The sequence below is a fragment of the Mesocricetus auratus genome, unplaced genomic scaffold (genome assembly GCF_017639785.1).
Source record: "Mesocricetus auratus isolate SY011 unplaced genomic scaffold, BCM_Maur_2.0 Super-Scaffold_100014, whole genome shotgun sequence".
In the NCBI taxonomy this organism is placed as follows: Eukaryota; Metazoa; Chordata; class Mammalia; order Rodentia; family Cricetidae; genus Mesocricetus; species Mesocricetus auratus.
Window position 1 is genome coordinate 71,692,750 of NW_024429197.1, and position 16,995 is coordinate 71,709,744.

The window sequence follows — 16,995 nt, forward strand, 5'->3', positions numbered from 1 at the left end:
GTCTATCTATTCTTAAGGAGGGAGACCTAGTGTCTCTGGTAAGTATCTGGGACTTCCTGGAATATTTGAGTTGTGCATTTCCTGAACTTAAGGAACTTCCCTGAAGGATGAAATGTCTCCCCTCCCTTTAGAACATCACATGTCTTAGCAAGCTTCTAAGATGGAAGGTTCTGTCCCAACAATGTTGATAGTAAGATCACTACCCAGATAAGTTCCATGTACTTCAAACCTTGTGTTGACTGTGGACCTCTGACAAAACTCAAAGAAAAACACACTTAGCAATTTGGTCTCTGTGTACCACTCTGCATCACCTCTAAAACTCTCTTACCGCGCATGGTCCCTTAGTCCCATTTCTCACTCGAGGGTCTGGGGAGCTGAATGCTTGCTACTTTTTGCACAGCCACACCCTATTTCACTCTTTTAAGTTTTATTCACACTGCTATCTCTGCCTGTATCATTTATCACTGCCCACTGGGTTGGCTTCTCCTAGTTAGAACACTCTCACATACACAAACATGTTGTATATCAGTGAGCTAGGTGCTAATCTCTAAAGTTAGATGGTAAAGCCTAGATGATTCCCATGAATCCATTTTAACCCTGTATTATGAGGGCTGTCCATACATTTCTGCTGCTATAAATTTAAGTAGCTTCCATCGCTGGGGTATTTGAATATCAACTTAGACCTCTGCCTTAAACAAACTTAAAATATGACAAGAAAAGGTGTGGCTTATAATGTATTAATCTCAAGACTGTTAGGATTTGGTTTGGGGGGGCTATTTGATGTTTTTAAAAAGAATCAGTATAACTCTGAGCCTCAGTTTCTCTAATCTGCAAGACTGGGTCTTGTGATTCCTGTAATCACAGTGTTTTGTTAGAATTAAAAGAAAACACTGAGCCTTTTCCTCATGTTAAAGAAATACATGCCTCCTCCACGCTTGCTTTTCTTGTTACCACTTAAAGCATATTCCAAGAACCATGGGATTTGTGCTGATTTTAATTTTTCAAATTTGTCTTCACTCTGGACCCATTCAATACCTTGGGCTTGCAGTCAAAATTTGTCTACTTTCAGACAGACGGAAACAAGCTTCATGACTTGCAGAACATCTGTCTTGGTGATATGAAAGTGATGTAAGTTTTCTCCATGTAAACCCCAGGGACCTGAGATGAGCCTCCTCTCCTACCTCTGCCTCCCTTTCTGCTGCAGTGTCCTTCCTAATGCAAGAGTCAGAGATGCGGGTGGAGAGACTTAGAATGTAGAGAATCAGGCAAGCAGCATTAATTTCCCAAGTACCTGCTGTACTTGCTAGACGTTTCACTAATGCTCATTGTTGTCCTAGGGCATCCCAGTTTGGATGGGAGAGCTGAAAAGAGCTAAGAGGGAGAGTATTCTTCAGGATAACACAATGTGTTTACAGCTGTGATCCGGATCCCCTCTGAGACCTTCCCCAAAGCTTTCGCCCTATTGAGACCTCATCATGATACTCCTTTTGTGAGATCATTAACTCCATTTCTTTAGGTATTTATTTTGTTTTGGTTTTGTTTTGAAACAAGATCTTATATGTTGTTTCTAATTTAAATAAAAACAACTTATATGTTCCAACCTGGCCTGAAATTCACTATATATCTGAGAATAGCACTGAACTTCTAATCCTCCTGCCTCTACCTCCCTCATACTTGAAAACTAGGCATGTACCATCGTGCACTGTTTTATGCAATGCGGAGAACAAACCCAGGGCTTTCCATGTGGGAGTTGGCACTCTCTGTTATGAGTCATACACCCAGAAGGATAGTTCTTGATTTTCCAAATCTTGATCACCTAATCTCACTTTCTCTATTTTTCTGAATTGTAGAATGTTCAAGACTCCAAAGATAACTTTATCTGATCACATCGTTTAACAAGCAGGAAAAGTTTTTCAAAAGTCCTGTGTCATTTTCACATAAGTAGCCGTCATGGCTTTTCCTGGACTACCCAGTGTTTTATCAGGTATACCTATGTATCCACTCTTAATTCCTCTAATGACTGCTTTTCCCCTGCTGCTGATGGGGGCTTCCTCCCCGTTCACAACTGTTGTCTTCTCTACTTGTACCACCATTACCCTTTCAAACACTGAATACCCTATTCCTTTGGAGTTCCTTGAGAGCACGTGTGCTTTATTTTTAAAGTATTTCATAGGATGAGGGATGCGCCTGCTGATCTCATTGCTGTATTACGGCACCTGGGAGATCTCATTACCAGTGCCTTCTGTCTTTGCAAAGACAAGGGGGCTTGCTCAAAGTAACAGGGCAGATTGTCCCTGAATTTTGTTCCCTCCACAGCAACACTGAATTTCAACTTAAACCTTCTTCTTGTGGTGTTTAAAGCCTTTACTCAGAGGATGGAGGATTCCTCTGTAGAACCTCAGAAAAGCTGTGCATTTCTCCATAGTTATTATTGCTGTCACTCAGTACATTAGTCATGGAACTTTTATTTTCATAGTGAACTGAATATAACTACAAAGCAGAAAACATGCTGCAGGCATCTTATCATTAAAAACTAGTTATGGAGCCAGACATGGTAGCACACACCTTTAAATCCAGCAGAGGCAGTAACATCTCTGAGTTCCAGACCAACCTGTCCTATAGAGCAGGACAGCTAGGGCTACACAGAGAAATCCTGTCTCAAAAACAAACAAACAAACAAACAAAACCTAGTTATGGGGTAGGGAAGTATTTAGCAATGTTTTTTGTTGCTTGGTTAGAGGCTTCCCTCCTGGTTCTCAGTATATTGTGTTTTAATGTTTTCAAAAATACATTATGGGTAGTCCTGACATCCGTTATCTTGATCTTATACTCTGTCCCCCAAAACAGTCCTTTTGTACAAAACTCAAGAACTTCAGCATCAGCACACAGACATGTACTTTGAAATGCCTCCTGGTCCTACTGCCAGCCAACAGCTCAGTTGAAAGTGTCACTTTCATAGAGATACCTATACGAGTATCATATGTGTAAGGTACATGGCTCTTACTCATTCAGACCAGTAGTGGTAGTACATGCCTTTAATCCCAGCACTTGAAAACCAGAGGCAGGGGGTGTCAGTGAGTGTGAGGTCAGCCTGATATACAGATAGAATTCCAGGACAGGCTACAAAGCTACACACAGAAAACCTGTATCACATAATAATAATAATAATAATAATAATAATAATAATAATAATAAATAAGGAAATAAACAACACAAACGAATAAGTTCAACAGTAAAACTGGTATGTTAATTAATGCTTGTCATAAGAACCTTTGGTCTCAACATGAAAAGAGCCAATGTTACTTGTGTTTTTTTTGAGGGGCCGGGTAGTGATGGCACACACCTTTAATCCCAGCACTCCAGAGGCAGAGGCAAGGGGATCTCCTTCAGTTCGAGGCCAGCCTGGTACACCCAGTGAGCTTCAGGACAGCAAGGGCCACACAGAGAAACCCTGACTCAAAAAACAAAACAAACCCAAAAGAACCTTATGAGGTTGATATTTTATTTTCATTACACAGATAGTAAGACACAGCTTTTAAACAATATAATAACTTCCTAAGACTGCCTAGCTACTGGCTAACTGGTAACTGAGGAAGAGTAAAACGGCCACATAGATAGAAAGCAGCGATATTCCATCTCAGCTATCAGATCCCATGATGGACTAGACGACTAAGGATTCATTCTTTTCTTACTTAATTTGTTGCTTTAACGTAACATCGCTTTGAAATTTTATACACACACATTGTATTGTGATCAAATTCAGCCCTCATCCTCTAGTCCCCCGTCTGCCTCTGAGGACACCCTTTTTCTAAGCTAGTCCTCTCACTTTGTTATTTCTGACCCACACTTACCTAATTAGGTTTGCTTGTACGAGCTTGAGAAGAGGGTTATTTACTGGAACATGGAAACCTTGCCAATGACTAAAGGAAATAACACTCTCTTCACCTGCAACCAAGACCTGTCTGTGGCTCCTTAAGGAGAGAAGCATCACAGTGAGCCCCGCACTCACCCCACCATCCTTGACCCTGGATGGAATGTTGAAGGATCCAGTTTCTCACAGGTTTGTGTAACACCAGCATCTGTAGTGAGCTCAAGATTGCAATGACCAGGTTACACCCAGAAGACATGATGTGATTCTTTTTTTTTTCCCATTTTGGTGGGGACTGTTTTTTAAATAAAAAATATTCTTAGGGTGTATTGTTGAAGATAGAGTCCAAAAAGCAATGCAAAATGACAAGAGATATAAACTTTAGTTATACAGAGTGGAAATTTCTTACAATGTATAAATAATGTTTGCCAGGTTTTGAATGTACAAAATATAAATATTTTTCAGGACTCATGTAGAAGATTTGTATATATCAAATTCAATTTCATGGTTTTTATTGGTTTTTTTACTTATAAACTCACATATTCTCTATCATGTTACAGTGTATGTGTATGTATGTGTGTGTGCAAGCATATACACACACACACACACAGCCATTCTGTAAGAATCTACAAAAGACAAAAACCACACAACAACGTGTTGAAGCAGACAAGCTATTATATATTTTCATAATATAGAACTTTAAGGTACAGTAATCAACAGTGGCAAAATATTTGTCTTTGACATTATTTTTGTGTATGTGTGTCAGATCCAACCTTAACTGAGACCAGAGAGAACAGTATGGAAACACAAATCCACAAGAAGAAGATAAAAATACCATGAACAGCAAAATATGTCTGAGTATTTAAAACTGTATAGAAAAAATAAATTAGATGAACCATCGTGTAAATATAAATTAAAAAGATGACATTCTTAATAAATAAAGTTAACTATTTACATTTTATATATCGCTGAAAGACTTAACTTAGATCCATAAAAACACATAAACAGGAAAAACAAAACCCAAGACAAGAGCAGCACATTTCTGCGCATGAGGTACAGGATGAAGGTTAGAGTTCTATTGAGTTTTTGGTGTTTACTTTGCTTTTATCTTTCTTTTCACTCTCTCTTTCTTTCTTCCTTTTTTTCATTTTTTGTTTCTTTGTGGTTGTTTTTTTCTTTTTACAGTAGACCAATAGAATTCATGAGAACAGACTCTAAGCACTTCAATGAAGAGTCATATGTTTTAGTTGCTTCCAGAAGATGCCAGACAGATTTTAACATAGTAATAATCAGAAATACCCTCAATAATTATGACAATAATAAAAAGGTATAATATGATACATATATATGGAAGAGCAGTTTGTAATATGAATACATTTTTCTCTAGACGAGATCACAGTTTTGTAAATATTACATTTAAGTATATATATACACACATATATGTACAGCTATATATACATGTGCATATATATGTAATTTTTATTTATATATAATATCATTATATAGATAGGTATCTGCAGACAAGTTATTGATTATAGAGACCCAAGAAAGCAACTCAATAATTGTTCATAGTTCTCCTCACTGACTGCTGGTATGAAGTTTCAGAAGTCCAACTTGCACTCAGAATGTTATCACTTATACTAATGAAACATGTAATATGGAAACTGAGTATGATAAGTGAGCTGTCTGCTGGAGAGGAGATGTCAGACCCTCTTACTCTGTATGTAGGTAATGCCCCCCAGATCTTAACTAGATGACAGTAGCCTGACTTTTACACTGGAGGAAGTCTTTGGATATTGATCAAATCATTGATTTGGTGAAGGCCAGAATACAGAGGGGAAACTTGAAATTCTCTAAACAGTGAACTATTCCCCAGTACACTCACTTAAGATGGACTAGAATCCAGGCATTCCAGTCTTGTGCCTTGAATGTCAATCAAGCACTCCCTATCTCTGAAAAGGGCAATGGGCCTGTACATGCTTGAAAAATAACCTGTGAACTTGGCATCAGATGGTGTCTGTAGCAGATTGCACAGTCTGTTAAAAAACCTCAGAGCCCCGTAATCCTCTGTCCTCCCACTGTGAGGTAGGTAAGTAGCAGTATCCCCATTTTTCAGCTAGAGAAACTGAGGCAAACGTGGAGGTGATTTGATGACTTGTTCAAGGTCACTGACTGTACTGATGCCTGGAGTCATGCATTCTGGAGCTTTCTGCCAGACACATAAACTTCTATCTTGATTATTATTACATTGCTCTTACAAAGGAAATGAGAGCTAGGAATTTGGCAAAACTTGAATAAATTACAAAAAAGGATTTTACAAAACTCATTTTCTATTTAGTTATTTACTTGACTAGTTTTCTTTCTCCAAATGCATTGGGTATCACCTGTCTCAGTTCTTAGGAACTGAGCTGTGCATGGTGGTTCTGAGTGTAGTCTTCAGGGAGCTCAGGGCCATACTGGCAAATACAAATATCTTGTAGAGTAAAAAGGACAAAGACACAGTTTATCCCCTTAACATTTGGTTAAAAAACCAGTATCAAATCCTCCTCAGTCCCTTCTACTATGGACAGTCACACACACACACACACACACACACACACACACACACACACACACACACACACACAAAAGAACAAAATTCCCCACTAAAAACAACTCAAGGGAAAAAACACCTTATTTCCTGGACCTACCACAATGTACAGAAAATATCAGATAGCGCCATAAAAACCCCACTCATCTTCTAGAGAAATCTCTATGTCATCGCTACATACTCAATCTGTAGAATAAAAAGTCTCCTTGAAGAAGCATAAACATAGGGTTCATAATCTTAGGTTTTAATCATGCATTTTAGTCCCTTGTATTCATATTGTCTTCTACTAATTTTTATCTTTACAGCTTTGTCACCATCAATTTCTATTTATTTTCTCACTTGAAGTAGTTCCAGAAAAAAATCACACACACACACACACGCATACACACGCACACATGCACACGCACATACACACTCTGAAACTGTTCACATGACTATGGTTTCCTTCCTTTCCTGTTCCTCTCTTTCCTTTCTTTCATTTCTTTTTCTATTTATTTCTTTAAAAAAATCACACAGGTAAAACCTTTAACAAATTGACAGTTACAGCCGAGTGAAATCAAACCTGGAAGGGAGGTAGCCGAAATCTGTCCTAAAAAATTATTTTCAACAAATAGCATATAAGCATTGGCCAAAGTGGGAACGAGACAGAGAATGGTCTCGGCAGTGACCCAGTGTGTTGAGGCCAAGAGCAGCAGCTGATTCCCTCCTTTCCCAAAAGCCTGCTATTTAAGACCATTAATCTCGCCTTTCCTTTCCACCCCACTTCACCTACCCACACTGACTTCCCAGGGACTGTCCGACTTCCCACCCCAACTTCCCTTACGAGGTTGTTGGCACAAAAAGTAGGGGCAATGCAAGTCCTCCGGGCAGACAGTGAGTTATCTTGGAGCAGTTTCCCAGATGGGGCCTAGAGAGCTGTCCACCTCATCTTTGCCTCCTTGCTAACAGACTGATGCTTCTTCAGCTGCAGAACTCCCAAGTGCTTTAGGGTCCCTAGGCTGTGGATGTCCAACAGCACTTGGAACCGCCTCCTCCTGATTACTCCATTGTCTGAAACAGATGACTGAGGGGATGTGACAAGGAGTTTATTCTCAGGAAGAAAATGAAACTGGGAATCAGTGCATTGAGAAAATACAGCTGACTATCCTGCACCAAAGTCTGAGAAGATCCTATGAATTACACATCCCTTGTAGGCATGAGGCAGGCTATCAATTGTGTAGCCTTTTTTTTTCTGATAGGCTCAGCAAATATGAATTTGTTCATGGCAGTTTTGATTGGCAGCAAGGAGGAAATTGTATGGGATTCTGCCTGGAAAGGCCCACCTCAGTCTGTGAATCTTAAACTAGGAGCCAGCCTCCAGAAACTTTTGCTCAGCTAGAGAGTACACAGCAGTTGACAGGGAGAGAGAAGGCAGTTGGATGGAGTAAGGGAAATTCTTACTGTCTTTCTTCAGTTTCTATGACCCTACTATTAATAATGTCCTCTTTGGGACTCTGGGGAGTCTCTGTACTACTTATGGGCATATTGAGTTGTTTGGAGGGCTGTTCCTGTCACCTCTATTTAGCTTCTTTTTTCTAGCTGACTAAAGGGTTGCAAGAGGTTTGAGGACCCTGGAGAGTTAAACATAATCAGGCCAACTCCCAAATAATTATTCTTAAATTTTGTTAAAGTTTGGTCTAGTAATTACATGAGGAAGTGCCCTATATATGAATGTGATATGCTTTTGGAGGAGCTAAAGTACTTAGCCATCACATAAGTGGCCACTTCTCCATTCTAGATGCCAACTTTAGAGGCAAGCTACATAATCACAGTACTGTATCCTTATTTGTGGTCATCTGTGAGAAAAGCACCTTGGTACATTTCTGGATATTACAGACCACTGATGGTCAATAGACACCTTTTCAAGTGCTCTTGATCAGTAGGAAAAAGCTATTGGTCATAATATGAAAGCACATTTTGTGAAGTTACTTTTGGTCCTAGTAGAAAAGGGAGTTTGATAGATTAGTAATTAATGCCTTAGATGCAGGATGGTTGTGCATGAGCTGGCATTTTGCATTCTGTCCAAGACTTTGCTTTTAGTAGTTATTCCCACTAGACTTGTGGTCAATGGATGCACTGTCATCTTTAAGCTATACAATTCATTTAAATGCTCCCATCTCTTTGCTTCCCGGCCCCATATTTTACAGATTACGCCGAAGTTATCTACTCTATACACCTCATCCTGTGTTAATATCTTCCCATATCAATTCAGAGGGTATGTATAGGTAACTGAAAAGAGGTGTGTGTGTGTGTGTGTGAGAGAGAGAGAGAGAGAGAGAGAGAGAGAGAGAGAGAGAGAGAGAGAGAGAGAGAGAGAGAGAAGCCCTGAATATATTGCTGGCTTCCATGTACAGTTGACTCATTTCCTCTTAATATTTAAAGACTAAATATGAGAGGGGAAGGAGTGGTGCCCAACAATGAATGTGGAAAGATGTCTTAACATCTGGAAAATTATATGGAAAATCTGATGACTCTATTAGGTGCTGAGTCTGGATCTCCAGGGCTTCCCAGTGTTCCTCTGTTTCCCTAGAATACCACATACATTGCCCATATCCATGATGTTTTAGAACTGAATCTGCTTAGAGAAATAGTAGGAGTCTCAAGACCAAAGCTTGCTCTAGCCTAGAGAGCTGGGAAAATTGAGATAAGGACAATAACGCATTCCATTCCAACAGTCTCTGGGTGGTTCCAGCATTTCCCAAGTTTAACACTGTTCCGCTCGATTAGAAAATCTAACACTGGCTTAAACATTCTGAACTCTCAGGAAGGGCTCGAGCATCTGACATCCCTCAACTCTTTTCCAGAGTGAGAAGTCTACTCCTGAAGGACTTAAGCCCATTAAGGTTTTTCTCTTGAAGACGGGCTAAGAAGTGGGGAACTCTGGAATAATATGAATCACTTTTAAGGCAGTCTACTTGATTATATGGAGTTTGTTCTAACCTAGTACTACCATCGAAGAGCACTCAATGTATCAGACAGAGCAGCAGTAAGAGTAGCAGCAAATGTGGTCCCAAGGTAAGATCTGGAGAACGGGTGGGATCCGGAAGGGATATGAAGACCTCAAGCCTGAAGCCAGGAGCTGATAGGATACCTTGACTCTGCAGTCCTAAAGCATTTCCAGCTAATCCTTGCACCCTTGTATGGGGGCAAAATCCCCATAGCAATGGAAAATGTGGGGATCTTTGCACACCTTGGAATATTTCCCTATTCTTGGGTCCTAGATCCCTAGAAGATTGACAGTACAAACCATTTCACTTCTGGTCCCAAAACACTACATAATGATGCATGCACTACATTTTATGTGCCTCACATTCTGAGCTATATTTGTTTCTCAGTACTTGGTTTTAGTTTCTATAGCTTGGGAAAGTACAGATTGAGGTGTTTTGTTTTGTTTTTTTGCTTTGTTTTGTTTTTTTTCAGTTGTTTTCTGCTTACTTTCTAAAACTGCCCTCACACAGATGTGTGTATGGGTGTGTATGCATGCATGTGTATTGACCACAGATATGAGCACTCCTTGATACAAAACATGATTTTGTTGTTATTGTTTTGTGCTGTGGCCATGTGACAAATGGTTAGAATTTTCAGAGGCTCTGGGACTACATGCTGTGTATGCAATCCATCTTGGACTGCAGGATAAAATTCCATTCTGTCATTCAACATGGTGAGATTCAGTTCATTGCCCCACAGTTGGTCCTTCCTGGGTGAAATTAAAGGCAGACCGGTTGGGTGCTAAGGATCCCTGGTGTGGAGAGGCCATTTCATTGAGCAGCAGACTGTGAAATCAATACCAGAGGGATGCGGGTCCTGGCGTTGGGAAATCTTGGACAGCTCCATCTTTCCTTAGCCATGGCTGTACCCCCGAAGGTCTTTCCGGCTGTGCTCTTGAGCATTAGGATCCCGACAGGCGCAGTCGTCTTGTAGGTCACAGGACATAGGAAAGGGAGTGACCTGCAGAGGGAGAAACTTGAATGGATGAGTTTGGTCTGGTATTCAGTGTGGTGATAAAGAGCAAGGGGACAGTCACTAGATTTGAAAAACAGATGATTCAAGGTCACATCATGGTTCTGCTTTTTGAAAGTACTACATTAACATTAACCAGGATCAATATTATATGTTGCATTTGGAGAGGTACTTGCTGCAGGTAAGGCAATACACTTTTCAGATGAGAAAATTCTGATTCCCTTTTACAACTCTATACCAACAGCCCTTTTATCAATGATAAAATTAAAACCAAGAAAGGAAGATTCTGCTGAAAGTAAGTGATCCATCAGATACTTAAAGTAAAACAAGCTAGTTCTCTTTGTGCCTTGGAAACAACTGAGTTAGCTACATGGGCTGAGCAACATGGGTAAAAATATCATTACGATTACAGTTTAGTAATGTAATTCTGCAATGCAATATCTAAAATATGTGAACATATCTTTTAAAGAAACCTAGTTCTTTGAATATACTGATATTTATGGTTTTGGGAGGCGAAAGTTAAACAAAAAGAATGCATAAAACAAGCTTGCATGACCTCTGTGGGGCCCGAGTTCCCAAGTAAGGAGCATTTTATACAAAAGTTTTGAATTAAATTTGTTGGGAAGAACCTTTCTTGCAAAGAGACTTTAGCATAAGAAAAAGTGGGAGGCCAAAGTCCCACTCCCAGTACATCCTGTCATGTGTTCTGTGATCTTGGGCTGGCTGACCTTTCTAGAAAGTGGTGGGAAAAGCCCAACAGAGCAAGTGTCTTCCCCATCCGGCACACGATCCATCTTTCCCAAGATTGCAGTGAAATCCCTGCTGGAGTCCCAGCCTGAACTAACGCAAGTTGATTTCACCGTATTGCATCATGACATTTGCTTAGAACTTTCCCCAGAGGGTCCCCCATCTGCGCAGATGGGTTTAATGACCTCATTCGCCTCCTGCCTAGGCAGGGTCTCCAATTGCTCACATTGTCTCTGAGAGCATCGTTCTCTTCCTTGTTCTTATGTATTTTAAGCTAATTCTCTCTCTTTCTCTCTCTCTCCCTCTCCCTCTCCCCCTCTCTCCCTCTCCCCCTCTCACCTCTCTCCTTTCTCTTTTCTTCACCTCCATACTATTAACCTCTCTCAATCCTGAAATATTTGCAATAATTTAAGTTGAAGTATTGAACCTTGGCCCCCCTCTCTTGCCTGTCTCAGACATGACCTTGAACATGTGGCAAGACCTGTAGTCTTCTCAAACTCATTCATTAAGTAGGAACAATAGAAGTACATCCTTATGTTTCCTGACACTGTGATGAAGGACAAATGGAATTGCTCATGAAAAATACCCAGGACAGTGCTTGATCAACCACGTGATCAATTATATAGGCATTTACTCATGTACATTGATTGCACACACAATAATACATCTCCCTCCCATCAATTCCTTGATACTGAGATAACGATAGGGTCACAGTCTTGTTCCTTATTGTTTTCTTAGTGTCTAAGCAACAGAAATAATGAGTTGCTCCTTATGCCCCCTGCCATGCCCCACACCCATGCCTAAGACATCGCTTTGTTGCACCTTTCAATTACCAGGTGCCTTACTTGGCGCTGGGCCAGTCAGCATCAATCCTCTTCCAGTGAGCCCCTGCTTTTCACATTACACTTGCTCTCCTTTCTTCAGGACATTTATGTTCTAGCCTCTAAGGCAGTAGTTCTCAACTGGGGGAGGGGGGACGGGGGGTCACAACCCCTTTGGAGGTTGACTCAGCCTTTACAGAGGTTTCATATCAGATACCCTGCATATCAGATATTTATATTACGATTCAGAACAGGAGCAAAATTGCAGTTATGAAGTAGCAAGGAAAATAATTTCATGGTTGGGGGTCACCACAACATGAGGAACTGTATTAAAGGATCACGGTGCTAAGAAGGGTGAGAACCATTCTTCTAAGGACTTGTTTGTGGCAAAAAACAAAAACAAAAACAAAAAACAGAACCAAAAAAAAAAGCATTTTAAAACCTTCTGTCTAGAATCTACAATATTCTTCCTTAGACTTTTTTCCCATAGCCTCTTCATCTTCAGGAGGAACACAGATATTCCAACTAGAAAAGACACAGAGAGAAACTGCCTGTTCCAGTTGGAGAGACTGAGCATAGACCAAAGAGAAACTCCAATAGCTGACTAAACGTGGAGAGTTCCATGCTGGCAGCCCAAAGACCTGGACTGCACCTCCTTGTTTCATGCTCACTGAGGAGTTTGAAGAAATTCCTTCTCTGCGATGGGATGGCCTATAGTTTCAACATGTACAAAACAGAGATTCAAAGAGCAACAATACTACATATGGCTGTGAAGATCAAACAAGAGGAAACACACAGAGTCCCTAAAACATGGCCCAACCTGTAGGGTTTGCTCAATGACAATCAAACAGGCCACGTCAGGCTTTCCTCTTAACACATTCAGCATCTTCTCAGCCTCTTGTCACCTTCCTCCCACCTGCAGACTCTATCCTTCACTCATTCATCCCTCACCTTGTCCCTTCTCCCAGCCTTGCTCATCATCTGTGCTTAAAACATTCCAGCTGCCCTTAGTGTCTTCTTTAGACTTTCTCTGCAGCTCTTTCCCACTGAGATCTATGTTTCACTGGGGCAGCTTCACGCCAGTGTCCTGCGCAGACAAGTACGTAACAAGTTCTGTGTCTTAGAAGAAAATTCCAGCTCTCCACCATGGGTTTAAGACCTGACACCTCTGGGCACTGCATGATCCCCAGGCTTCCCTTGCCTCTTTCCTCCTTCATCCTCGGTGCTGAACTCACTCAGAGGCTGGCTTTTCAAATACTACTGATGTGTTCCCACTTTAACCCTTTATTCATCAGGTCCCTCTGTGCTCACTGGTCTTCCGCATGTCTCATCTCAAGACCACACCACCTTTCTCTCTGGTCTTAAGATGTCACAGAGTATTATTTTCACACGCTTCCTGCACAGAAATGCTTTTCCCTCATGCGTCTGCTCAGCCTGGGAAGGAGAAGGGTTACTGTTGAACTGACTCTTTGGGGAATGATATCCCAGAGCGACTCATCTTGGATGAGCACATGAGTGTACCGCAGAGACGCAGTACAAGCCATGGAGACCCAGACTCGGGACCACTGTCTTATAATTTTCCATGAACCACTTCTGTTCTTTGGACTTCAGTTTCCCAATCTACATAGTAAGCATCAATCTAAAGACTGATCTAACATCCAGTATGACGGAAAATATTTATCAGTGTGGGAAAATGGGAAAGGAGAACCCTGTCCAAACAAAAGTTAGATACTATGGGGTGTGTGTGTGTGTTGTCTTAAGTCTGGGGCCTTATGCATTCTAGGCAAGTTTGGAAGTTAGTTGTAGGCTTCATGTGAGAGACAGGGCCCTTCATAAAGTCTGTACAATGTTCTGGTAGAGTAAAAAAAAAAAGCTCCTCTACAAACCAGCTCTGAGATCTTTGCCTCTTATGATGAACTGATCCCTGAGCTTAATGGCAACCTCCATTGTCTCATTCAATGCTTCCCAGCAACCCTAATAAGGTAGCTATTCTTACTATCCCTGACTTATACCTTAGAGGAAACTAAGATGCAAAGAAGTGAGTCACTAGCTGGCATGTGGCCAGGGATATGCATCTGTGTTTATCATTTCTCAGTGCCACCCCTAGGCACCCCCAAAAGCAAGAAGAGTAGGAGTCAGATTCATCTCAATGCAGAAGAAAAAATATCTAGGCATAGGGATAAGAATCACAGTATGATACAGTAAAGCCATGAGCCTGATTACCAGTCTCTGAATCCTTATCCAGCTTCTCTTCCAGGTGGCCTCCCACAGAAATCTGCCACACACCATGGTGACCAGATCATATTCCAAGATTCCCAGTAACCACATAACTATGTTGTCTCATGCCAAGCCCTGCTAATAAGACTGCATCAATGACTCAAAGTAGGATTCTCTCCCTTTTCCTCCTGGCTAGAGGATGGTGCTCAGGCCTGGGTTTTCTCCATCTGGGTGAACTGTCCATGCTAACCCATTCATGTATGGGTGTGAATGACTCAGGAATGCAGCCTGGGCAAGAGTACCACAATGATCTGACTGTAGCTCTTGTCTAGGGCTGGAAAACAGACAAGGACGGGATTCTGACTCATACTCAATGGGTTGGTAATAGACTATGTTCTCTCTCTCTCTCTCTCTCTCTCTCTGTGTGTGTGTGTGTGTGTGTGTGTGTGTGTGTGTGTGTGTGTGTGTGTTGAGAAAACAAGAGGTAAGCTGTGTTGACAATCTGAAAGCTTTGGTTCCGTCACCCCTATGCTATGGGGAGTCACTGCATCTCCCCAAATCTCAGGGACTGTACAGTGTACATAAAAGTAGTTAACAAGGCAAGCAGAAGAAGACAAGACTCATATAAAAATAATGTTTCTTGGGAGAGGGGTAGATAGTGCAATGATCAATGGATAGAGGAGAATGTTCAAGTGGAAATAAAGTATTTGTGTTGATGAATGATGTACATAGGTTCAGTAAGGAAATCTGCTCATAGAGATAGAAAGGGAACTTGGGTTTGAGTTCTTGCCCTGTTATTGACTAATGTATACTCTCAAGCAAATCACTTCCTTTTCTGGCCTTCAATTTATTTTTCAGTAAAATGGACATATAATAAGAATCATATCAGGAGAGTTCTTTATACAAAGTACGAAATGCAGGAAAAAACATTTAGCACAGCACATGCCACAAATATGTGTTCATTAAATGATGGTGATAATGGTCATGATGGTGCTGGTCATGATGATGTGATGGTGGTCATGACAATACCAACATTGATAGTAACATGGTGAAGATGGTGGAGACGATGGTATTCATAATAGTACCAATGAAGATAACTCCTTGAGACAGAAGGATTGAATTCCCCCATAGGAAATAACTGAAAAGTCTTTTCCATGTCTGATCCACATAAAAATCAGGGCCAGCCTTGAACAGGAGGGGGCCAGGGAACCTTTAATATCTGTGATCATCAGACATGAAAGAGTTGGGCTGCTCTGCTTAGACGGGTGCTTGTTTTCAGCTACTAATCCTTTAAATTTGGCATATGTACCTTTCCTTCTAAGGAGCATTCTTGGCTCCTCTAGGCTGGTGCCATGCTTGCAATACTTTCTGGGTTTCCTATTATCTTTGGAGAATGATCAGACATACTGGCTTAAGTTAAAAAAGCCATATCCCTCTATATTTCTTTCTGCTTCCTCTGTGCTCTGATCTGGCTCTATAAAGGGAGATGTGACTTCCTTCACCCATACCCTAACTGGTGTCTGGGTTCTGAAATAGTCTGTGCCCTCTGCTAAAGACAGTCTGCCTTCCATTCCCCCTGTGTCTGCTCCTTTCTTAAATCTCCACCTGAAGCCTATGGATGCATTATGTCTCACCTGCTATGCAGCCTATTCTAGGAAACTTTGTTAACACTCCTCATTTGCTATATTATCACCAACAGTTACTCTAAGTGTCTAAATATTTATCTTCATAATAATCTTAGTAGGATTGGGCCCAGCCAGTTGTTACACAGGGCTTATCACAGTATCTCTCCCATAGCAATGATCATCATTAGTTCACTCATTGTACTTTGTGGGTACTGAACACCTACTTTGGGACAAGAAATAGTGAGGTGCATCGAGATTTGGAATGCACTCATGAACAAAAGAGATGCACTTTATACCCTCCAGACTTAGCAAACAAATATGGCCATCCTTCAGGTATTGTCTTCATGTGGGTGTGCCATGGTGTGCAAAGATGTATTTCTGAAATAGCCTCTTCTTAATCTCTGTGTCACCTATCCTTCTAAGCCTTGCAGTTCCCACTGGTTAACAACATCACCTAAGAACCCCAACATATGTCCTCAGACATCTAAATATCAAGACATAGGAACCAAGGACAAGTCTGGCCTGTCTGTATTTTTCAAGAAAATTACTCTATAGTGTAGCCCAGTTTCCTAGACTCTTTCTTCTTACAACAGCCACCTAAAACATGAAAATAACTAGAGTCACAGGCCTCAGCACTTTGAATATATTAAGGAAATTTCCTTTCTTGCCACACAGTCCTAACACCTGTTTACTTAGAATGAACTCATTAAATTAACTTATTGAAATTATGGTTTTATTATGGAAAAGAAAAAAACATGAGAGCAACCATCATGGAGAGTTGCTCTGTATTGGAGGCTTGTGGCTCCAACAGGAATTATAAGCCAACATCTTAACAAGTGGAGTCCTACCCCACCAGAGTGCACAGACAGAGGAGACAGAATGGAAAGAGTACACATAAGCCATTTTACAAGGAGGATTTGGGGAAGAGATGGTGTCTACATCAACTGAAGGAAGAGGAATGGAAGAAGTTCACAGACATCACACTGAGCCAAGTGACTGGCAACTCTTGGCTTCAGAGGAGTCTATCTTAACTGTGGCTCTAGAGTGTATGGATAGATACAAATTTTGACAGTTGCTATAAGAACCTCAGGATGATTTGACATGTCACAAGCCCATTGAAAGATTGTC

The 16,995-nt window shown here is 40.9% G+C and overlaps 1 protein-coding gene across 1 annotated transcript in view; it reads right to left on the bottom strand.

Annotated features, from left to right (window-relative positions):
• Positions 1 to 4,525: 4,525 nt before the first annotated feature.
• Positions 4,526 to 16,995, bottom strand: part of Pappa (pappalysin 1) — a 235,547-nt gene continuing 223,077 nt past the window's right edge. Inside the window, exon 22 of the mRNA XM_021230122.2 lies at positions 4,526 to 10,445. Within this exon, the coding sequence (XP_021085781.2) occupies positions 10,338 to 10,445 (108 nt within the window). The 3' untranslated portion in view covers positions 4,526 to 10,337. The remainder of the gene's footprint in view (positions 10,446 to 16,995) is intronic.